Source organism: Schistocerca gregaria, chromosome 4, assembly GCF_023897955.1.
Source record: "Schistocerca gregaria isolate iqSchGreg1 chromosome 4, iqSchGreg1.2, whole genome shotgun sequence".
Taxonomy (NCBI): Eukaryota; Metazoa; Arthropoda; class Insecta; order Orthoptera; family Acrididae; genus Schistocerca; species Schistocerca gregaria.
In genome coordinates, this window is record NC_064923.1 from 347909910 (window position 1) to 347934924 (window position 25015).

Consider the following 25015-nt stretch of genomic DNA (forward strand, 5'->3'; position numbering starts at 1 on the left):
CCAAATACAATTTCCAGCAACTGCTCGCGTCATAACATACATCTAACCATTCTCACTTCGATTCGTTATGCTTTTTATTTGGTATTTTCTCTCATTACCTCGTTGCAAGACATCATCTGTATCATGAGCCACACTGCAACCGTCCATTAGCCAATCACGACTTCCTCAATGGTTATCTTGGTAGCAGTCTCCAGTGACCGTTTCTATGATCTTGGCGACTACTGTAAACTTGCCATCTCCCTGAGTTCGCCGTAATAGTGTTCAAGCATGGCATTACTTAATATATAAAGTGAATATATCATATCCCAATATGACAACAGGGATTTTGTTCATGGCACAAAGGTGCCACTCGTAACCGCATATAGAACATCCATCAACTTTTGTATACAAGTGTACCAAATCTGAGTGCTGAATAGCGCATGCCAACCACCAGTATGAAATCAGCTAACAGTATTGTAACCGATACCTGCAATTAGTGGTCGCGGTTAAAATATTTCATTCCATAGCTCGTTGCAATCCATTTCTTGAACATCTATAGAGTGCGCACACACAAAACTTCCACTTTAGTTACTAAAGCGTCATATGGAGCAACAGAAAATGTTTCACAGTAGCAAGATACACAATACTTCCACCATGGTAAACAGTATTCATTACTTTATTGTTTTGCTGAGGATCCAAGTGTATTTACTTATTGTAGCAATTCATAACAAGGCTTCTCATGGTTACCTTATATTTGAACCTCTAGTCACTGCAATGCAAACGGCCTTGCCGCAGTGGTAACACCGGTTCCCGTCAGATCACCGAAGTTAAGAGCTTTCAGGATGGGCTAGCACTTGGATGGGTGACCATTCGGTCTGCCGAACGCTGTTGGCAAACGGGGTGCACTCAGCCCTTGTGAGGCAAACTGAGGAGCTACTTGACTGAGAAGTGGCGGCTTCGGTCTCGGAGCGGTGTGCTGAACACATGCCCTCTCCATATCCGCACCCAGTGATGCCTGTGGGGTGAGGATGACACGACGGTCGATCGGTGATTTGGGTCTTCCAAGGCCCGTTCGGACGGAGTTTAGCTTAGTCACTGCAATGTGGATGCCGGATTCAGTTGGGTTTATATGTAATACCAGCAGCCAAGTATGTAACAAATACCCCTAAACACGTTTTGAGACAACACTTAACTCATTTGTGAGGCCTGTTCCTTCCACTAGTAGAGCAAATAGAAATACGAAGCTGCCGTAAGGGATAATTAGTCCATTACGATACCGAATGAAATGACACAGAAAAAACGACAGCAGATGAGTTCTTATCTGTTCGTCAACTGATTACTTCTTCGTTCTTGCTTAAATTTTTAGAAACTGTGTTTGCTGTATCGAAGCACTGCGAGTTAACCACAGCACTACGTCCCCCGACGCTTGAGTTCCTACGATAACTTTTTAGAATGTGTTCAGTGAGCTTACCTGGGAATCGTTGAAATAAAGACATTTCCTTATGGTAAACTTTAGTAAGCAGTATTAGTATTTCATGTATCTGCGGACAGAAATACATTTCTCCTGTCTGGATCGCGTTTTTCGCGATCTTAATCAAGACTTGAGAGACCAGAGAGCGTGATGAAGTACACACTCATTTCACTACTAAATGAAATAGGAAAGAGAGCGATTAAATATGTTACAAAGTATCCTCCGCTACCAATTATACAGCAGCATGGGGCTTAGTGCGATCATAGGTCAATGTACGAAAGGCTCAAACAATATCAGTCGTTGCGCACTTAGATAAACGCTTGCACAGATATACCTTAACACAAGTCCATGGACGGAGACAAACTGCGGGCGAGATAAGACGTCGGCAGCAGCGGAAGAGAAGACTTGAAAAGCAGGCTGACAAACGGGGGGAAAAAATTGTGGTGGCGTACAGAAAACACGGGGCACTTGCGAGGTGTACAGCCAGCGAAGGCAAGTTTGTCCGGGTGGACGCTAGAAGAATGCCCCAGGAAGGCCGCTCTCTCTCTGCTGCAGGTGCTGTAATAAAAAAACGGCGCGACGCAAGGCTGGCCCAAGAAGCAATGAATGTCACTGCGCTAACCGCCTCTCCGTCCGTCTGGAGAGAGCTGGCGCTGCGGTTAGGACACTCGACACACAGTATTGGGGAGGACGACACCTCAATATTCAGGGAAATTCTTTCCAGTTGTGGCCGCATTAGGGTATGGAACTTAATCAGTGACGTAAATTAAAAATTTGTGTCAGACTGGGACTCGAACTCAGATATTCCGCTTCTCTAGAATGCTTGCTTTAACCGCCTCGGCCGGACACGATTCTCACCCGACCCAAATTCCCAATCATCATACACCAACGTAGCGTCCCTGACCATGCATCACTCGCTCGCAACGCGACCTGTATTCCCGCGATAGGGAACGCAACCTGATGTGCATCCGCGCTGAAGGAATCATGCTTGGCCGTTGTGTGGGAGGGGAGGGGAGAGGAGGGGCTGTTTGCCAGTTCACGTCTGACAGAAAAGACGCTGCACACATATACGTGTAGGCACTTCACATCTCCGTCCGGAAATCCATATTCACATTTTCCGTGGCTTTCCTATAGCGCTAAAGGTAAATGTCACGGTCGTTTCTTTGAAAAGCACACACCTAATGGCCTACCCATTCATTTCCAAAACGCAGCTTGTACTCCGTCTTTAACAACCCCTTTGTCGCCAAGATGTTGAAATTTCATATCCATTGCCGTCCACAGTCTCCAAAACACTCTTACTTCCCACTTTAGCAAATACGAGGTTCTCTTCAGGTTCCATTCGCATATGAAGTAGGAGGAGAATGACTGCTTAAATGGGTCTGTACGTTCTGTATTATTCCTTCCGTCCGAAGGTAGCACTAGACTACACTGCTTTATTGAACGAATTGGAGCAAATAGTTCAAAACGCGATCGACTAATTTGATTTTGACTATAATATTTCACGCGAATGCATAGATGATTACTCCAACAAGGCTAAGCCGGTATCCTGGCCTACTCTCATCCAGCTGCGCTAAGTTTCTAAACGTCTCAAAAAGTCGACGTTGCCGGCCGGTATGGCCGAGCGGTTCTGGGCGCTACAGTCTGCAACCGAGCGACCGTTACGGTCGCAGGTTCGAATCCTGCCTCGGGCATGGATGTGTGTGATGTCCTTAGGTTAGTTGGGTTTAATTAGTTCTAAGTTCTAGGGGACTGATGACCTCAGATTTTAAGTCCCATAGTGCTCAGAGCCATTTGAACCAGTTTTGAAGTCGACGTTACGTTAACGTATACCCTTCATTTCTACAGCACTGCACGGCATTGTGAACAAATACGATTTCCATTATCTCCATGCCAAACTTTCCTCAAACTTTGTCTGGGTTATTCGTTAACTGTGGTATCAAAGATGGCGATGGAAGACGTGAATATATCCTTCTTCCTACGGTGTATCATAAAATTTCACCTAAAGTACGTATTTAGCAAAGATAAAGGAATAAAACAGTGGAAAAACCAGATGTGATTAGAAAACATTTCAGCTGCGTACGCTACAGTCACACTGGGCGCTAAAGGCTATTAAACACTATTATTTACTGTTTAATTTATCAAATCCGCTACCTCATTATCTAAAATGGGTTGTAGCGTATATAATGTTGCTTCATTACTTTCACAACTGACAGCTAACAGTAACTTAAAAACTTTAATACGTTACATAATAACAAAAACAAAATTAAAAAAAATACTGACAGTAAAAAAATTATCTACACCACAGAAAGGGAACAGAAGGTCAATATGACCTACAGATTCCCACCCACGTGTTGTGGAAAAGACTTCAGATCAGCGCAGACGTCAAAAGACCCTACCCCTATATTTAGTAACAGTACTGTATCCGTTGTTACTAGCGCGTAATGGAAAGTAATGCGTCCGGTTTTTTATGTGAAAACTATTAAAAACTTCTTTAAATAAAAAGAATGTTATTAACATTCTACATCTTTATTCTTCATGCCTGCACATTTATTTCTCAAAACAGTCACTCTGGGAATGAACTCAGATCTCCTAACGAGAAAGCAGATTGTTGATACCGACACTGTAGAATGTTTGACTTCGTCGACGGAGCCACAGGCTCACCTCTGCTTGCATCGCTTCATCACTCTGAAAGTCAAGTGCTCGATGGTGTTATTTACGTTTTGGAAACAGGTGGAGATCAGATGGGGTCAAGTCGGGACTGTATGGAGGATAATCGACGACAGTGAACCCAAGGCGTCGGATTGTTGTGATTGTCGCAGCGCTTGTGCGTGGTCTGGCATTGTCATGCTGAAAGACAGGGTGCTCCATGTGTGGACAAATTCTTCGAATTCGAATCTCGATTACAGCATTATGTTTCTCATGCACCGACATAAGAACGTTATACACAGCCACGTTACACTCTACTATTCGAAGCCCTTAAGTGGCAGAGGGATCTGAATATGTAGACATGAAGAAAAAAGATGTAAAATGTAACAACGTTTGTGTTATTCAGAAACTTGTAAGAGTTTTCACATAAAAAAGTCGGAGGCACGCCCTCTTAGTACCAGCTACGTATACCACCACCAGTTTATTCCATCAAATCGGTGGGATTCCCGAGAGGTTACTGTAGCAAACTAAGATTTCTAAATGGCGCATACTCTACGCGAAACACTGTTTGCCTCTGGGAAAATAGTTTTCTTCATATGCTAACATCAGCGGATTACGAACCATATTCTGAGCATGAAGCGGTGGTCACTTGTCACATGCGGCTGAATAAAATGCGCAAATTATATTAATGTGAGAAGGCCGGCTGAAGGATAGCGAGACGGTTGGATAAGTGACAAAGACAGGGTGCTGCCCCTTCAACACTTTGTCGTCTCATTCCGTGTGCACACGCTCGGCATTAGTGCAACGTAGCCCACATGCGGGGAGCGGTCCTTTGCTGGCTTTCAAGAGCCACGCCCCGTGTCTCCACGGCCACCTGCGGGGGCACAGACACTTCGCCGCGAGTTGCGCGTCCAGTATAGCTAATGTGTGCGCTGTCGACACGCCGCAGGGCACTCTTGCCCCTGAACTAAGACCGCCGCAGGGCATGTCAACACTGCCGTCCCCTACTGCGACAGGCCAGCCAGTTTCTCCGTGACCGGAAATCCGCCCACTGCGGCGCACGGGAGAAAATGTTGCTATCTGTAGATGGTTATCAGAATAACAGGGACCCTACGTTACAGAACGGATCAATTATAAGGCGTGGTAACACTGCTCAGTCGAGCGTGGAGACTGTCGTTAGTTTATTTCGTCACGAGTAGCTAGTTTCGCCTTGTCGTCATTTTCAAGAAAGAGAATTGTCAAGTCTACGAGTCACTTTGGTAACATAAGATGCTATGGCCTGTTACAGGAATGAGTCCTGCACGTGACACCTGTCTTACTTGAAAATAGCCTTAAGGCCGAAACCGTGCACTTGTGACGAAATAACAGACTGTTTTACTCAAGTATAAAGCTGCCTATGTGGAAATAAGAGTCATGTCCGGAAAGGAAGTACAGTTTTGGAAAAAACTCATGAAAACAGTTTTTTAAACAAAATTTATTTTTACAAGAAAAAGTATTTCTTAAACTGTTTTTCTACATAGTTGCCACCATTGTTCACAGATATGTCATAGCGGGAAACCAACTTTTCTACGCCGTCCTCATGGAGATCCAGTGAAGACAGACACTACTAAACACCGCTTTTTACGTCTGCTTCGCTGTCTTCGTTCAAAATCAAGCTATAAGTTCAAGAACAACGGGTAGTCAGAAGGTGCGAGATCGGGAACGTACAGCGGCTGATAGAACTGGTCCCAACCGAATTGCTGGACAATGTTTTGAGTGACACCAGCAAAACGGGGACGTGCGTTGTCATAAAGCAACACAATGCCTTCACTGAACAGTCCATGCCTTTTTTTTTAATAGCGCGCCGAATTTTTATTTGTGTTTCACAGTATCGTACTGCACTGACGGTGTCACCTCTGAGAAAGAACTCAACAAGCACAAAACTAAGTAAAAAACGCTGTTCAGCAGCGGCTTGTCTTCCCTGGCGCACCTTTCTATAAATAGGACATGGAAAAGTTGATTTCCCGCTGAACAATGTTGCCAACTATGTAGAAAATTAGGTCAAGAAATGCTCTTCCTTGTAAAAATAAATTTTAGGTTTGAAACAAATGTTTTTATGAGTTTTTCCTAAACAGTGCTTGCTTTCCGGATGTCTCGTAAACGAGGTTTTATTATTTGCAACATTTTTGGATGCTGGGAATCTCGGTAGGCAGCAGCTAACACCCCTGTGGTTTCCAGCGAAAACACGCGAAATGAGATTTGGTGGCCGTGTTATCGATTGTTTTGTTTTCGTGACGTATTGCGATTGTTAGATGAGGATTTGACATTTTACGTTAATAGTTCTCTCCCACAAAAGAGACCTACCATCTAAAAACTAAAAACATCCGTCCTTTACAATTCGTAAACTGCTCACTAACAAGAACATCAGGTAAAACACTGTTATTAAATAAAAACTGAAACAGTAAGTTCTAATGAAGGAGAAAAAACACAGTATATGCAATTACAAAGAAAAAACAAGCAAGGGTAAAGTAAAACATATTTTTAGGTGTGCAAGTCATAATGAGGAAACCAGCCGCCAGCTGCGATAATATTTTCTCGAGCATATGCTACGTCGAAGTTTTGAAATATCTTTACGATACTTTTCCTGTCCTTTCACATCCCAGTAGTCGGTAGAATTTACGACAGGGCTTTTGTCAAGACCATCAGTTATGAATTTTTCTACATCAAGTAATAAACTTTACTGCCCTTACAATCTGAGTAAGACAGGCGGTTTCTTACAGCCTGACTTCCATTGTTCAGTACTGGGCTGAGCGACGCGACGTTATGTTGACGTTGCACGTATCTTGACGAACGACATTCAGTCATTGAACGCAGCCGTCCCTTTATAATGTCCTGTGCGAAAAACGAAGTTTGTGCGTAATTTATTTGAATCGAAGGCTGCTTCCTCATTTGATGCATCGAGAGCGACTGTGTGCAAAGCTTGACAGCACACTCCATTCGTGGCAAGACATCAGAAAAAGGTAACACCGTGCGAAAGCTCTATAACTGCATACACACACTCCAAGAAACAGCAAGCATTGCGGCACGTGGAATTCGTACCAATATCAGCGCTTTTCTGTGTCATTCCAAAGCAACTCACTGTGATCGCAATCATCGTACATAGTCTTTAGAAACGACTAATCGTTGAACAAATCACTGCTGATATCAATATTAACCGACCTGAAGCCTGTTCAAACAACTACATTATTTCATTAAAGTTATTCGTAGAAAGTCAGTAAGAGCGTGGACTAGATCAGATAATTTAAACTGATTTAAAAAGTCTCAGCACATACTAAGGACTCCTGACACGATTCTTAAATTGTGGCGTCATCTTTATGTCATGTGGTGGTCTGCAGGGCACAGCTCCAGATTCCAAGCGTCAAGTAATGCCATGTTTCTATAGTACTGTTATTGGGAAAGTGTCTGGCTCAATAAGATAAGCTTGTGGACGGAGGAATGGTGGGAATCAGTTGTGGCCGTGTAGATTGTGCAGTCTCATCGCTCATTTGAAGTGATGATATGGAAACCAACCTAATCACTAATAAGGTTGGCCGATCGGCGATTTCAGTCACGATCTTTAGTACGTGAGTACAGGACTTAATCGGTGTATATTCATAGGAGATGAATGTGTAGATAGCATTATATTAGTTTCGTTTCCGGAAGAAGAAGGGTGAAAACCTGTGCTGGTAAATTAACTACTCAAAAAAAGAAAAAAAAGGCAATTGGTTAACCGAACTACACGTACTCATCTACCGAGTAATGTACTAAGTTTCGATTTAATACGGGGCAATAGCACATAACAGATCCAGCACACCGTCAAAATTATTCCCACTATTAGACATCGAATCAGATACCTCTGAACCGAGCATCATCGCAGCAGAGTGAATTAAAAAATCTGAGCAAGCCTCGAGCATAATAAGGAAAGAGCGTTAATATGTTCCGTAGCAAAAGTTACATACAGGAGCTACAAACACGGAAATATAGCTAAAATTTCATAGTGATGGTAACAGACAATGTTATACACCTATGATGGACGTCAGCTGCACACAGTGCACCAGATTTGTACGCTTAATGATGTTTCATTACATCACTGTACCACTCAGAGTGCACAAGGAGAGAGCTGTATATATGGTAACCTCCAGAAAACAACAGCTAGTAACAGCAAACTAAACAAATACCTAAGTTACGAGTATGTCGCGTGGGTTGAAATTGTTAGCCAGTTTGCAATTCTTACTAAGACGAGTGCCTCCAAACGGAGTCACGCGGGTGTAGATAGCGCGAAGGAACACGCAGACGCTCGTTACGTTATCTCCGCTTGCGGCGCGGAACTTATCTCACAAGGTAGTATCTGACGGTTCAGCTCAAGACTACCAGCACTAAGGTCTACTGGTAGGGATCTACGGACTACTATAAAGCGTCCCTTTAGAAACAAAATCTTCGCCTCGCGCTCTTGCGATATTCCTGCTGAAGTGTAACAGACACGTTGCAGCTTGCGTTCTAGGACTGAACTACGAGCACAACACTCTACGGCTCCTAGAAGCAGTTTATCGTAGATCACTGGAGCAACGAAGCATTCTACGCGAATGGAAAAAGGCGCAGGTCATTCCCGTTATCAAAAAGGGTTGTTGGATAGATGCCCATAATTACAGGCCTATATCCCTGCGTCCTACTGATGTAGAATTATGGAATGTATATGAGGAATGCACATTACACACTTTCTTGTGAAGGAAAAATCTCCGCTACACGAGTAGACATGGAATCTGTCGACAGTGATCTCGCAAGGCTCAGCTCCCCTGTCAGTCTGTGAGATCCAGAAATCAATAGAAAAGACCGCGCAGGTTGATGCCATGTTAGGTGAATTCCGGGAGATATTCGGCACTGTTCTGCAATGCCGCCTAAAAAACAGTGTAAGAACTTGCGTAATATCGGATCGCTTTGTGACTAGATTCAAGACGTCTTAGTACAAATAAGAGGTCTGGCTAAATCACGTGACGTATAATAACTAAGTGTTATAGGGGTGCTACTGTTCATGAAGCATATAAACGATCTGGTGGATGACACTGTATGCACTGTGAAGTTGTTCGCGAATGTGTTTATGTACATATGGAAGTCGAAACACCAGGAAATTGTAGCGAAATGCAGGAAGACCTGCAGAGGACTGACGTTTGGTACTGCTAATTCTCACCATCATCAATAACTGCAACGTATCGCGCGTTAATAGTTGGAAGGCCGCATCACTATAACATTACACGAATAGTGACTGGTCACAGGAAATAACAACAGCCGTTCAATATTTGGCTTGACCGGTATGCTTCCGAAGCGATGTTACGAGGAACGACCGCACAGAGCTATTTGCAGGAAAGGCACATCACAGATTAAGATTCGTTTCAAGAATACAGAAGAAATTTAGTTCATCTGGAAAGAGGTAACTTATGGGGAAACTCTTTCGATAGATTCTTGAGTCCTGCTCGTCTTTCTGAAAGCCTTGCTCGATAAGATTTATAGAAGAGATAAGAGAACATCCTAGAAAGAGCGGCGCGCTTCGTTACCAGTTCATCTGAATGCACGAGAGCGTCACGGGTGACGTTCAGCAAAAGATGCGCAGACTACAGGGAGGCGTTACGCATCCTAGAGGCTAGCTGTTGCAGAAAGAGTCAAGCACCACATTATTTACTCCCAGACACCTCTTGAAGTGATCATGACTGGTAGATCAGAGAAAATCGAGCTCAAAGGAGCATTCGCACACCATGTGTGAATGAAACACGAAAGGGGGGAAATCACAAAGGTACGATATGTACACACTGCCGGACAGACTTGCCAGATGGCTCGCGGCGTATGAATGTAAATATATCCTCTCCTATACCCTCCAACCATAGCTAGGAGGACAGTTTACATGCCAGATATAGTAATCACTAACGATTTCATCATTATGATAACGTTGACATTTTTCGCAAAACAACAAGAATGTTCAGCATACCGCCCTGAATAATCAATACGGGCATCAGTTTGATGTGCTCGGCTGCATGTGGAGGGGTAACAAGGCAGTACACACAAAAAAGCTCCATATTGGCTCCCCCTCCCTTTTCCCCTACCTACCTACCTACACACACACACACACACACACACACACACACACACACACGGAACACTCACCCATTAGAGCGCGAGCCGGCGGCAGCGGCTGCCGCTAACGCGACCACGCAGGGACACATTCGCGGTAACACTGGCGCGCCCTGGCGAATACCTGAGACTGGCCCTTGAGGGCCGAGCATCGTCAAGGGTCCGCGGAAGGGCGGTCGGCCAGGTAGGCGGGCGCGCCTGTCGCGCCCTGTGACACCTCGCTATCTTAAGCCGTCCCTCGCTGACACTCACCAAATTCGACAGGTCTTGGTAAGGGGCTCTCTCAAAGGGGAACAAATTCGACAGATTAGCTGGACAATGCCTGAAGACTCTGCAAGATGCTTGTGGCCTTTAAAATACTGTCGTCGTGTGCGTTATTAAGCTGACGTCTATTATCGACAACTGGAGAATCAGGTGCCGCGTCGTCACCCTGTTTTAGAGAAGGACTTAGTCGTACCGCGTCGGGCCTGTTCCACGTAGATGCTACAAGATCAGTTCGCGTAAAAATGCTAAATCCTTATTTTATGTCATTTTTCAGAAATATCAGCATCAAGATGTTTCTGGAAGTGCTCAGAAGACTATTAACTTAATTCATCGCGAGTGCCGGCGAACTCAGCTATTTCATTGGTATTAAATTTTATATTTCCAACTATCTTTAGAACTTTGCGTCTTAGATTTTTATACTTTTACGCAAATTCCAATGTCTTGGCTGGTACTAGCAGTTTCACGTCATCCATTGTTCGCATTGAGGTAGTGGTTGAGTATTTTATCAGTATAAATAACTTACAACAATCGTTACATAACATTCGGACAGACGGTGTAAGTCTGCCATGGTATTCGTGGAAAGTACTTCTGAGAGAAACCACAAACAATAACATATTTCGTGAGGTTTTTATTTCAAATCATTGTCGATCTCCCGATGAGGTAGTGTTCACACGAAGCCTGTACATGAACAGGATTTCAAATATTTAGCCTAAGAACAAAAAAGTATGCCAGTACACTCGTAGACTCCTAGTTGCGAAATTTTCCCGCTTTGCACGAAGCCGCTATCTCTTGAAAAGTGATTGTATACAGTCGTCTATGAGGCACGTCGGCTTGATCACGTCTTCAAACGATATTAAAATTCAATCTATTTGTAACGTGTCGAATAATAACCGCTGCCAGTCACATTAAAAAGTGATTTTTCGGCTCATCTTCAGGGTGTTTACATTCAGTCACATGTGTCAATGCTCAGTGTTGGCGATCAAAACAGCTGAAGTATCTATGTCGTTCTCACATTACATTCATCACATACGCTTGCAACATTTAACGTGTTTGCATAGGATAACATACGTAGCTCTAATTTTTTTTCTATGTAAACACGTCAGAAGTTGCAAGTGTATGTGCTTCTGAACTTATTGACGCCGCTGCATCACAGGCGTAACGTGGAAGTACCAATATTTACCATCATGTATAATATACAGTTAATGTGCAAAAAATCGAGATATTTTTTATAAAAGATGCGATGAATCTAATGTGGAAACGACATGGATACTCGTGCTGTATTGATCTCAAACATTGAGCACTGAAACATATAACTGAACGTAAAACCATCTGAAGATAGGCACAAGGCCGAAAACGGCCGTGCGTTAAATAGAATCACCTTTTTTTGTGACTGGTAGCTATTATTATTCCACACCCTACAACGGAACGGTCACTGAGTTCAATTGCATCCATTACTTATCTGTAAGTTTCTTTGTCCATTGGGAAGTCCTTAAATCATGTGTAATCCTCCAGAAGAGTCTAATGGTTCTAAAGAAAAGACGGAAAGTAAGAACGGTTAGTGAGTCAGGAAGCTTATTCATAAATAGTAAACATTATCGAACCTCTTTTTATATAAGATGTAGTTAACGTACGTTACTGACGCGGTTGTCCTCATGGAAGAAGCTGCTCCGATTTATGTTGGTGGAAGAAATTTGTATTGGCAGAATTTAGTCAGCAAGGAGTAGAAAAGAGGTGGTCAGCACTTGAAAGATCACCAGGATAGGTGGCAATGGTCCGGATTAAACCCCTACACTCTGTGCACTGTCTCGTTGAGTGAGGTCCGTATTGATCCGTCTGTCAGAGGTTGCGTCAAGCACCGAGGCTATCATGGCTTTATTTGCGAGGAGTAGGCTGTGTGTTAACGCTGAGTTTCATTCTCTTCCTTTGCCTCATTTCGATACCCACAAGTACTGAAATAGAAACTACAGCGAACTGTACATTCGTTAATCTCTCTCCAGAGGTCACAGCTGTATATCAATATAAAGGAGACGCCACGTTCTGGTTAGAACTTAAGCATTACTACACTGCACAAAGAGCTATTGGCATCTTTAGCTTGGCACAAAATACGATAGTTCTGTAAGATGACGCATGCAACGTGATCACTATCTTCGAAACTTGCTGAGGCACACAATTTACCACATCATAATATTATTTTTACCGAAATTGTCCATAATATTTCCCCTATCATTCGAGGGATTAAATCGGGAATTTCGGAACATATCAAGCAAAAGGGAAGTATGCTGCTGCAGGTTAACAACTTTGATCTGCCGAGATACGGAATTAACTAAGACTTCTTCTAACGGCATCACAGAGGTCGTGGACAGAAGACTTAACAGCAATATATCACGTGTCAACGTACGCAATTACTTTTACAAAAACAGTCGAAAAATGTCCTAAATTGGAGGTCGAAATACTTGCATGCAGAGTTTCTGCTCCATTTCTAGATGAACTGTCCTGTGCGAACACGTTCAGCCTCACAATTAGCCAGTATTAAAGTTATTTTTTAAGAAGTGTATCACTATGGACGTTGAAATGTGTTTTAAAATTGTACCCACCTTTCCTCGAGCTACAAAGCGCCGTCAAGACAGTGCGTGTAGTTCCACTTCGAAACACTTCATTATTTCGGAAGATAAGCACTCAAGAGTTTAATCGAAGAGAAAAATACTTACCCTTTTGTGCTTTAACATTGCTGAAAATCTTTTTCCTGTAGCTTAGCAGTTAATGAATTATTACTTTACGATTGTTCCCTTTACTCAAAACATCGTAGAGGCTTACTACGATGCTAATAATAATACCGAGATGTGCTTCGGAAAGCCCAGGTACAAATGTGTGACCGGAATCGGCGTAGTGTTTCGATAAAGTCTGCCACTCACGAACTATTGCTAATAACAGTAGACGTGTGACGCGTGAGATTGACGAACTTTGAAAGTGAGAGAAGGCTACAGCGGACTGAAGGGAAGGAAACAAATCCTCAGTAACCACAGACACTACCGTCTTTTCACGGCTTCTACGGGTCTCTTTCTTTACACGATCACACACGGCTGGCTGCCTCTTGTAAAGAAATGAAGAAAAATCACTTCCGCATTTCTCGCGAGGACAAACAATAGTGTCCACTACAAGAAGCTCGACAACGACGCTACATCGTGCAGAATCACCACAGGGCAGCATTCTTTGCAACAGCGTAATTTAAAGCAGCATACCTGTTTTCGATCTTTTACACGGATCTAGAGCTACGACGACAAGGTGTTGCCTACATGACAGACCGAACCGAACGGACTCGAACGACGCAATACAGCTAGAGCTTCCACTCTCTACGCAGATCAAGGTGTGACTATATTTGGCGCAGAGGGAAAATGAAAGTGAAAAAGAAGTAGGAACTAGGCTAATGTTTCCAGCCCGGTTCAATGTTACCACGTTCACCGACAATTGCCTTAGCAGTGGAAGGCCATAGTATCGCATGCGGAATAAGTTCCTCTAACACTTTGCGTATATTGTTCTACGTCTTAGTCGGCGCCTCAATATTGAATCCACAGTTACTAATCACCGGCAGAGAGCATATACCTGAGCTTCATGTTAGCTATCTTTCAGCCAACGGAATCCTAAGTTAGAATACACAGAACAAAGGTTACAGGGACGAGGAAAGATAATTAAGAACAGTAAGATTAGCCTTTAAGGTGTCCTCAACGTCAAGGTCGTTAAGGACGAAGTGCTATCTCAGAAGAAAAGTGGCGGAAGGATGCGACCGAGGGCTGTTTAAAAAATCATCCCCGCATTCACCTGAAATTATTTAAGAAAATTTCGGAAAATCTGAATGGCTGGATAGCTTTGAAACCCCCTCCCCTCAAATAAGAGCTCAGTGCCTTAACCACTGCACGACGTCGCTCGGTAGGAGATTGTAATCGAGCAGTATATTCCGTAGCACAGAAAGTTTACTTGTAAGACAATAGTTCACTTTTGGTAGCCTGCAAATGTGCGGTTCAAGAACAGATATTCGAAGGTGAAATAGTTGCAGTTTAATGGCAGAACTTCGATTAACCTTAGAGATATATTCGTCTGATTAGCCGATATACGGATCATGCACTAGAAGGAGATAATTTGTCAGAGGATAGCTGCGTATCAAAACATGATTCACTTACCTCACAACGACACGAAGACTGACTAATCCTGGATTCGCATCATCAGTTCTACAGAAAATGATTATGCGACTGCCTTTCTACTGAGATTATAGTCAAACGTACTGTTTCTTTGTCCAATGGATAACCTTAAATTCAATAATAATGCAGTAGAGACACTGCGCTATAATTTTTGTTCGACTCCCGATTGTGGAGGAATGATTTATGACAACGAAAGAGACTTATTATTGAATGAATCACTGGTTAAGAAGCTACGTCAGTTTAGCAAAATTTTTGCACAAGGTGCCAAGACAGCAAACTGTATCCCCATTCTAGCAATAGTAACAGAAGTAGAAGTAGCAGTAGCAGCTGAAGAAGAAGGAGGAGAACAACAACAACAAAATGGAGAAAACCGAGAAGAGAATAGTACATTAAAAGGAGAAAAGAAAAAAAGAAACAATTTGACGTCAAAGTCGCAGATCAACATTAGGAAACATTCAGCAACTTCATTGCGACAGACGTAATCGCACGATGGTCTAACAGCTTCGCTGGCACCATGCCACAAATTCAGTGATTCAGGATTCGATTCATGGTTAGCACAAACACATTTTCTGACAATAATCAAGTAATGGCAACTCCTTATGTGAGTGAATAATGCCAAGTTGCGAGGTGATTAACATTACATCTTAAACTAGAGCACCCTATGAATTGCTGAATCAGCTCGGATAAATGCAAGAAAATGCCACTTCCAACAGAAAAAATAGTAGTGAAGTACTGCGGTATTCAAACCTGCTTCCAGTTTGATGACTACTTTTATTTTGTACCGTACAGTTGAACGGAGCAGATGATTTAAAATGGAATAAGAACGGGAAGCAAATGATGAGTGCGCATTGGGAATTACTAGAAGAGAGAAGGAAACAAATGGATCTGGAAAAAAACTGGAGTGGGAGACGTAATCATGGCTGAAATGCCTTAAGCCATGGTAAAGTCTAAAAGAGACCTTTACTTAACAGTAGACTCGTATTGGCTGAAGATGATGTTCGTCATGATGATGAACAACGCTATAATTAGTTTCCAATGTTAGTGAAGCTTATTACAAGCATAACTGAGAATGCCCTACACACTTCAAGAAAGTACTCCGAGATTAAAAGCTCATGTCTAGCATAACCGTGTTATGTTACTGGCAGCCGTTTATCTGCGCGTATGTACCACGCGATTCGCTTCCACCAATAGACGCTCTCTCTGCTGCAAAACATCTGTTTCCTATCTTCTCAGATGCTTTTCGCGCTCAAGTGAATAACTACCTGCCCTACGATACAGCCATCCAGATCAGGCTAGAGATGAGAAAGACATAGACAACACGTGGATACTGTGTCATTTTCTTGGTTAGCGGGAGGTTTGGAATTACCTTCTTCCGATATTTTCTAAGTGCCATACGTTTAATAGTGTCTGGTTTTGCGCTGCAATGACGCTTTGCAGAATGTTAGATCGTGATCATGTTCCTATGAAGTAGTAGTGAATGACAACATAAGAAGGGGTAATGAGCTGTGTTACGGCATAGTCTCCTCGGAAAGTGCGAAAGGGCCCAGGCAGTTTAATAGATCAATCCGACAGATGGATCCTCCAAGCACACGAATGCATGATTTATACGACGTTACAAACGGCACTGGAGCGCAGTGTGATAATTAAATACTGTAATCTGCCAATTCTTTCCCTCATGTCAACCATATTTTTCATGTGACGGTAATTTACACCTCAGGCTGTCCAAACGGCTACCCCTCTTGCTAAGCAGGCTGAACAGAACAAATCTGGAACAGTACAGTAGTACAGCTGCCACGTTTAATAGCAATAAAATTTCGAAGTGCACAACGGCCAAATTAGTACAGTAATCTGCCGTACATTATCGTCGATTAGATAGCAATCGAGCCCCTTCCCACTTGATTTCATACATCTACGATCGACAACAACCGCACTGACTGAAGTACTCAAATGAAACATGAGGCAAAACAGCAGAGTGGCATACAGTTTTTGTTGCTCCAGTTTTCCGTGAAATATCGCAGAATACAATGTAGCAAATATATAAATGAACGCGAAGACTGGTGTGATCATTACAGTGCTTACAATATGCATGTGTTCATACCACTTTTAAGTTGTTTTTTTTTTTTACCATTATCCATCTTATGAACTCATTTACTTCGCGAGATCAGGAGTATAATTTGAAATTCCAACAAAACTGTACTGTGCTTTTTTTATAGTTTAAGCTTTGTTAGGACTAATAGTCACAGATGAGACTGCGGGTAAAAATAAACGGTGGATGGAGAATAGAGGCATGGGTTGGGGACGTGTGCCTCGTGTTGCAGTGGTACTCACTGTTCGTGCCGGCCTCTTGGGGCGGCGGCTGCGACCGCGGTTCCAGCTGGACGCCCTCGCCACCCGTGGCATGCCCATGGCGCCTCGCCTCCCTTTCACATCAAACACTGCCGTGGGCGCCACTCAAGTACATCTCTGAGGCCGCTTATCTCGCGAGGGCGGCCTCGCTGATAACCAGTGGACAAGGTACACAGCATGTATGCGCGAGAGTGCGTACATATGTGTGTGCGTGTGCGTGTGCGTGTGCGTGTGTGTGTGTGTAAAAGAGAGAGAAAGAGAGAGAGAGAGAGAGAGAGAGAGAGAGAGAGAGAGAGAGAGGGGCGGGAAGATATCAAAGACTATGCAGAACAAGCAAATGAAGGGAAACCACGACGAAAGCAGAGAAACAGAAGCAAATGAGCGAAACAGGAGCGAACGCGGGGAAAGAGAAGCGAACGCAGGAAGGTGGGGCAGAACAGAACAGAAAAAATGGTTCAAATGGCTCTGAACACTATGGGACTTAACTTTTGAGGTCAGCAGTCCCATAGAATTTAGAACTACTTAAACCTAACTGACCTAAGGACCTCACACATCGGTGCCCGAGACACGATTCGAACCTGCGACTGTAGCGGTCGAGCGGTTCCAGACTGAAACGCCTGGAATCGCTCGGCCGGCAAAACAACAGAAACAGATAGATTTAGTAGACGATACAGAGAAGCAAGATAGGACACAGGGAAGCTAGAGAGGACACAGGGAAGCAAGAGAGGACGCAGGGAAGCAAGAGAGGACGCTTGTAAGCAAGAGAGGACACAGGGAAGCAAGAGAGGACGCAGGGAAGCAAGAGAGGACGCAGGAAAGCAAGAGAGGACGCAGGGAAGCAAGAGAGGACGCAGGGAAGCAAGAGAGAACACAGGGGTGCAAGAGAGAACACAGGGATGCAAGAGAGGGCACAGGGATGCAAGAGAGGGCACAGGGATGCAAGAGAGGGCACAGGGACGCAAGACAGGATGCAGGGAAGCAAAAGAGAATGCAGGGAAGCAAAAGAGAACGGAAGAGAGCACAAGAGGGCCAGGGAAGCGCGAGAGGACGCTGAGAAGCAAATGTAGAGAGATAATGACGCATATGACAGCAAAAGAGAAGAGAACAGGATGCAGAGAGCTATGAGGGAATGCAGAAAAGCACAGGAGGGAACAGAGAAGCAGAAGAGAACGCAGAGAAACCTTTGTGCATGGAGGAAAATATAGGAGAAAATAGACACATGGCGAGAAAAACAGCACTTGCAGTAGAAACCATGAAAGCAGAAGGGAGGAATAGGGATTGTTGAACAGAGCGAGAGAGAGAGAGAGAGATTAAAGAAAATGCAATGGAAAGAAGAGAGAATGGAAGAAGAAAATTGTGCAATGACAGACAAAAGGCAGCTGGATAAAGATAGCGTCGTGTGCATGAATGGCTGTGGATTCATCTCCAGCAGCGACATTTCACTGCATATGGTCCGAATGTCCATACCTCCACAAAAGAGACAAGTTATTAAGGTCAAATCCGTGTCACAATGCTGGATGTATGTAAGGTAAATTTGCTGAAACTGCTGTGCCCCTATAATCTCACAACCGTCACAGGAACACTACGCTGTTCTCTTCGCACCCACATTAATTTGTTTAATCCACGTTCAACCACCTCGCCACTAACTTTTCGTCTGTAATGAACCCGACGTTGACGGAATGTTAACCCCTAATCTTCCTTCCTTTCACCAGTTACGTACGACTGAGCAAGCGGTTTCACAGTTTCACATACTATTAGTTTGGGGCAAGTGTCATGAGTGTGCCTGTTCCAATACCTAAGCCAAATCTTTTGTATATCTGGGAACTACTGTTCGATTTTGTATTGAGGCTGTAAGGTATCCACTGATGGGTACGGAGGAAGTTAATCAACTCTCATTCTTGCACTGCATATACTCTCAGACATGAACCTGAAGAAGCAGCGAATGAGAGAAACCCACTCACTCACATCTGTCAATCGAAAAATATTGCAACTGCATTACATGTAAGATCCTCTAAATGGACAGAGTAAAAATTCTCTGGAAATTACCAATGTATGTGGGATGGATGGGAACTGACTAGGATAAATAAAATAATTATGTGTAAGTATTTTTCCTTTAATTTGATTTGTTAAATTCGATCCGTCTCTGTAGCCATGGCTACTAATTTGGCAGTCGGTGTCACTCTATTCCGAGGTATCCGGTTCAAATCCTGGTGGTAGAAGACAATTTTATAGTCGGTATTTGGCCGACTTAACGAGGGAGGTGGTGGCGTATAGTTTCTCACGACCAGAGGTGGGTTAAATTTCATCCTCCTCAGCATATCTCTTGGAGCCACGGCGTGTGATGCGTCATCGCTTCGTCGAGTAGTAACATTAATTTCGGTAAGGCCCTTCGTGCTTTTCGACAGGACCACGCTATACGGCAGCACAGGATTTGACTCTCTCCCGTGTTTGCGTCTCATAGTGGTCAACAACACAAACATGACATTAAACGCTAAACCTCCACTGAAAAGACATAATTAAAAGCCGACTCACACACTTCGCAAAGGAAATGTGCCACTGCGCACGAGGACAGTCGTTCTTTTTAGGTGGCTGTACAACCGTTCCAGGGTCGCCCAACCAACAATGCCATACAACCTTATCAGTTAATCATTTTTTAAGGTTAAAGCCACACACTGTGATCGAGCGGTTCTAAGCACTTCAGTGCGGAACTGCGCTGCTGCTACGGTCGCAGGTTCGAATCCTGCCTCGGGCATGGATGTGTGTGATGTCCTTAGGTTAGTTAGGTTTAAGTAGTTCTAAGTCTAGGGGACTGATGACCTCCGCTGTTAAGTCCCATTGCGCTTAGAGCCATTTGAACCATTTTCGAGTGTAGCGAGTCGACTTTGCATGGACTCAACAAGTCTTTGGAAATCCCCTTACGAAATACTGAATCATGCTGCCTCTATAGACACCCATAATTGAGAAAGTGTTGCCGGTTAGGATTTTGTGCACGAATTGACTTCTCGATTATGACATGTAAGTGCTCTATGGGATCATGCCGGCGATCTGGGTGGCCAAATCATTCGTTCGAACTGTCCAGCATGTGCTACCAACCAATCGCGGATAACAATGGCCCTGTGACATGGCGCAAAGTCATCCATAAAAATTCCATCTTTGTTTGGGAACTTGACGTCCACAAATGGCTGCAAATGGCCTCCAAGCAGATGAACATCTACAGGACCCCGTCCATTCCACGTAAACACGGCCAACACCATTACTGAGTCACCGTCAGCTTGCACAGTTCCTTGTCGATAACTTCGTTCCATAGCTTCTCGGCGTCTGCGCCACACTCGAAACCTTCCGTCAGCTCTCAACAACTGAAATTGGGACTCATCTGACCAGGCCAGGCCCAGTCGTTTAGGGTGCAACCGATATGGGCACGAGCTCAGGATCTCTGCGGGCGACGTCGTCCAATTAGCAAAGGCACTCGCGTTCGTCTTCTGCTGTCATAGCCCATTAACGCCAAATTTCGCCGCACTGTCCTAAAGGCTACGTGCTTTGCACGTCCAACATTGATTTCAGCGCTTATTTCAAGCAGTGTCCCTTGCTTGTTAGCACTGACTACTCTAAGCAAACACGGCTGCTCTTGGCCGTTAAGTGAAGGCCATCGGCCGCTGCGCTGTCTGTGTGAGAGGTAACGCCTGAAATTTGGTATCCTCGGCACACGCTTTACACTGCGGACGTCGTTCCCTATCGATGTTCCATGCGTTTATATAGCTTCAACGGCTACGCCGCGTTCAAACTCTGTTAATGCTTGTGATGCGGCGGCAATCACGTCGGACATCTTTTCACATTAATCACCTGAGAACGAATGACAGCTGCGCCAAAGCATTTCCCTTTTATATCTTGTGTAGGCGATACTGCCGCCGTGAGTATACGTGCATGACTTTTGTCACCGCAGTGTAGATGGTTTCTTGGGGATAGAGGTGGTTTTCTGCTTCAATTTAAGTGCTTGAGATGGAGTCATAGGATTCTGAAATCGATAGCACGTAAATTTGTCACAAATAGATATAACCGATTCGATAAACAAATGGGAAAAGGAGAATAAATAGTTATTTAATTTTTTCTCCGTGAATTCTTAATCAGCTGCAATCTCAAGTGTCTTTCAACACCGTGGAAACCACAAAATGTCACTTCAGCCTTTTGACAGTACGGCGTGCTGGACCATGCAATTAGTTCCATTTTAGCCGGATTTAAGCCTACGGCGGAGGTTGTGAAATTGAGGCTCAGCGGGGAGGCTGGTTTCTCACGGGAGTGTGAAGGGTGCGCTTAGAAAGCGTCGCCGCCATTAAATATCGTGAATCTGGCGCGCGCACAATACTGACGGCTTTCTCCCGGCGCATACATCGCGCGCTGCCTGCTGGACAACGCTCAGGGAGAAATGTTTGACCAGTCTGCGACTGTGCAGTAAAGGAAACATTAGTCGTGGTGGAACTACAACAACGCCGTGACCATGACAGGTATAACATAGGCGTAGCAAAAATGTGTCCAATAGGCGGCGAAATTCTCAAACTGCCATTTTTCCGTAACTGATACGATAAATTTGAAGAAGTACAGAAAAAAGATAATTTGACTTGAGGTACACGAAATGTATTTATTCTAAACGTGAGATAATTATCCATTACATTTGTGGTACCAAAAACGTATCGAATTATTTCATTAGTACATGCCAACTTCATCTTTTTAGATCATTAATATCAATACAGCTATAAAAGTTTTACAGTTAATGATCTGAAATAACATAACGAACGAGTGAGGAAATAAATTAGAAAATATTCATATATGTATTTTTTAACACATCAATAAGCCTGCGTTGCGCTAAAATATGTATGTGTTATATAAAGAAAGGACAGGAGAAATGCTAATGAATATTAACTAAATGGAAGTGGTAAGGAACTTGAAGAGGCGCTTGTACAACTATGACGACATCTAAGTCTCTCTGCTCGCAAAACCCTCACATCTGGTTATGTTAATAGACGTACTGTGTTACTTCAGTGTCTAGCTAGAGCACAACAAAAAGGGTTTCGAAAGCTAAATTTCTGAGGTTGTTTGCGTGAAGGGTAAATCGAGCTAACATTTCAATACATGAATGTGTGAACTAACATTATCCAATTGTCTAGTTTAGGTTGAAATGTTGCATGTTGATGTCATGAGAATAATTATAATTCTTGTTATGGCACGTTTTAAATTTAGGTTAGCACTTTGTGTCCGCCATTTTGATGGTGTCATGGGTCAAAGCAGACGGTTAGTATCGGCAAGGTCAATGTTTCCCGTAACAGCAGTTAATCGCGAAATAGACATAGACCTATTACGGTTTACGAATACAGAGTTGAAACCACCAGCTAACACAAGACTTCTCAAAGAAATGTGGTTTACGGTACTACCTTCATGAGGCTGTTTAACGTTAGATTAAAAACCTATTAGAACTGCAAAAGTCGATGCCAACGACAAATGCTACACAAATCAAGAAATACAAAAACAGTAACCTCGAAAGAGTCAATGACAAAGATATATAACAAACTAAACAAAATAATAAATAAGTTGTTACACATCACAGGCAAAGGTACTATAGCGACAAGTCCTTAGTTTGAATATATTGGATGAAATAAATTAATTTTCAGAATGGTGCAAATGACATTTCCTCCTTTTAAAGCGCAGCTTTCCGTAGAGAAAAACTTCCGAACATTTTTCCCCATCAGTTCACGACTCACCAAGTGACCGTCTTTTCAAATTATCAGCTATATCAGGAAAAAAAGCACGTTTTTCTGTCATCACATAATACTTCACTTGGTAACTAATCACACCAAGAATGAAAACAATGGGATTCTGTTTCCAAAAGTCGATAAAAGAAAAATTATACAGGCCGGCCGCTGTGACCGCGCGGTTCTAGGCGTTTCAGTCTGGAACCACGCGGCTGCTCCAGTCGCTGGTTCGAATTCTGCCTCGGGCATGGTTGTGTGTGATGTCCTTAGGTTAGTTAGGTTTACGTAGTTCTAAGTCTAGGGGACTAATGACCTCAGACGTTAAGTCCCACAGTGCTTGGAGCAATTTGAACCATTTTGAAAATTATACAGGCCGGTCAGAAACAGCCTGAAGAGCTTGTAAGTATGTTAAAGCGTAAGTTGGACAGAGAAAGAATTGTTAAGAAAAAAATTCGATACTTTGCGCAGTTTCCGAGTTAATTGTCATTGATGTTAGCCAATCAGGTCATTGCGCGCGCAAATTCAAGCGGCCCGCCAGAGACGGTGTCGTCAAACGACATCTTCGTTTGGATTCCAAAAATTGAACAAAAGAGCGCTACAAAAATTGGACATGAGACGGTAGTACGGATCGAACCCGAGCCAAAGGCTGAGCAGTCTCGTGCGATATCATCTACGCTATGATAACAACTGACACTTAGTGAATCTGGTGGGCAGCTTGAATTAGCGCGCGCAAAGGCCTGATTGGCTAACTTCGATGGTAATTAACTCGAATACGACGCAAGGTATCAAATTTTTTTCTTAAGACTATTTCTCACCACAACTTACCGTTTAACCTACGCTGTACACACTGTTTCTGACCCACTGTATATCCATATCGTTACTCATTAGGTTACAAATACTGCGGTGCCAAAAACGTTAATACATTACCAAATCGTTTGTCTTTCGTGCAAGCTATAAGAATTATCTTTACAGATACTAATAAGAATCGTGGAAACCTGCTTACAAAATTACAGGTTGTAGTAATATAGGAGCATCCTACAACTCGCCACAACTGTTGTATCAGCAACCTCTACTGCCACGCTTCATCCTTTAGTGTCAAGAAAAGAAAGCCTCGGGCGTATCACAATAAGAAGCCTCAGGCATGTACCTTACAGTGAGTGATACGTAACGCATGTATGTAGCAAGCATGTCAAGTTGCAAATGACCTGCTCTGAATAGCTTACGGCGTTGGAAACAGCCGAAATGCTCTGCCCTTTCACTTTTGACATTTCTTCCTTACGTCCTACAGGCATGCCCTACACAATACTTGCAGTTATAAATTATGTCGTGCACCCAACTCAAGCCACTACTTAGAGACAATAATGTTTCTACTACGAATGCGACATTTACCCTGAGTCATGCGAAAGTCCGTACGACAGACATCTTCTTGAGTAGAATGTCGTCTATTACGCATCACATTATTCCCAGTATTTCAGGTTTCTTCAGCGCCAATGTTCTTTGGTCCTTCTGCTTGCTGTTTCTTCCTCGTATTTCGAATGAAAGTGGTTGTCCGTGTGCGCTGCTTCTGGTTCCCGTATCCAATTAAATAAATGTATCATTTTCTTTCTAAAAACGTTCCTCTCATTTACGTTTCGTCTATAATTCCTGTATTCTGCAAATCCTCCTCTATGTTGATAAATCGTTTTTACACACCAATTGCCCCTTCCTCTGGTCTTGCTCAAAGGGTTCTAAGCACTATGGGACTTAACATCGGAGGTCATCAGTTCCCTAGACTACTTAAATCTACCTAACCTAAGGACATCCCTGCCCGAAGCAGGATTCGAACCTGCGGTTCCGGACTGAAGCGCCTAGAACCGCTCGTCCACAACGGCTGGCTCTGGTTTTGTTAACATGCGGTGTAGTTTGGTATGCATCTAGTGAGTCTAGCGTTTCCCATTCGAGAGATACATACAAATAAACTGAATCGACTTCCGTAGAACGTCTAAAGTCATTAAGTACAGCCGGATTTTCTAGGGCCAAGGTTTTTTCGTTCTTTCTTCTCTACCACTATTGTTGTCGCTAATAACAGGCATTCTGGATCAATAACAGCGACTGTGTGTCTTGGTGTTTTTCTTTTGTGACAACACCAGTTTCATTTTGCAGTTCGACGGTTTGAAACTTTATCTAACGGGTGTCCGGGAAGTAAGGACAAACTTGAATTTTGCAGCATTTTGTCCCATAGGATGGTTGGCACCAGT

General features: G+C 43.4%; 1 protein-coding gene across 4 annotated transcripts in view; it reads right to left on the reverse strand.

The window, feature by feature from the left end:
* Positions 1-25015, reverse strand: part of LOC126365779 (segmentation protein cap'n'collar) — a 765194-nt gene that overhangs the window by 273148 nt on the left and 467031 nt on the right. Inside the window, exon 1 of one of the 4 annotated variants that reach the window (XM_050008343.1) lies at positions 17020-17133. The exons of the other annotated variants lie outside the window; for them this stretch is intronic. Within the exon in view, the coding sequence (XP_049864300.1) occupies positions 17020-17097 (78 nt within the window). The 5' untranslated portion in view covers positions 17098-17133. Of the gene's footprint in view, positions 1-17019; positions 17134-25015 lie in introns of those variants that run through there. 4 annotated transcript variants of the gene reach the window in all.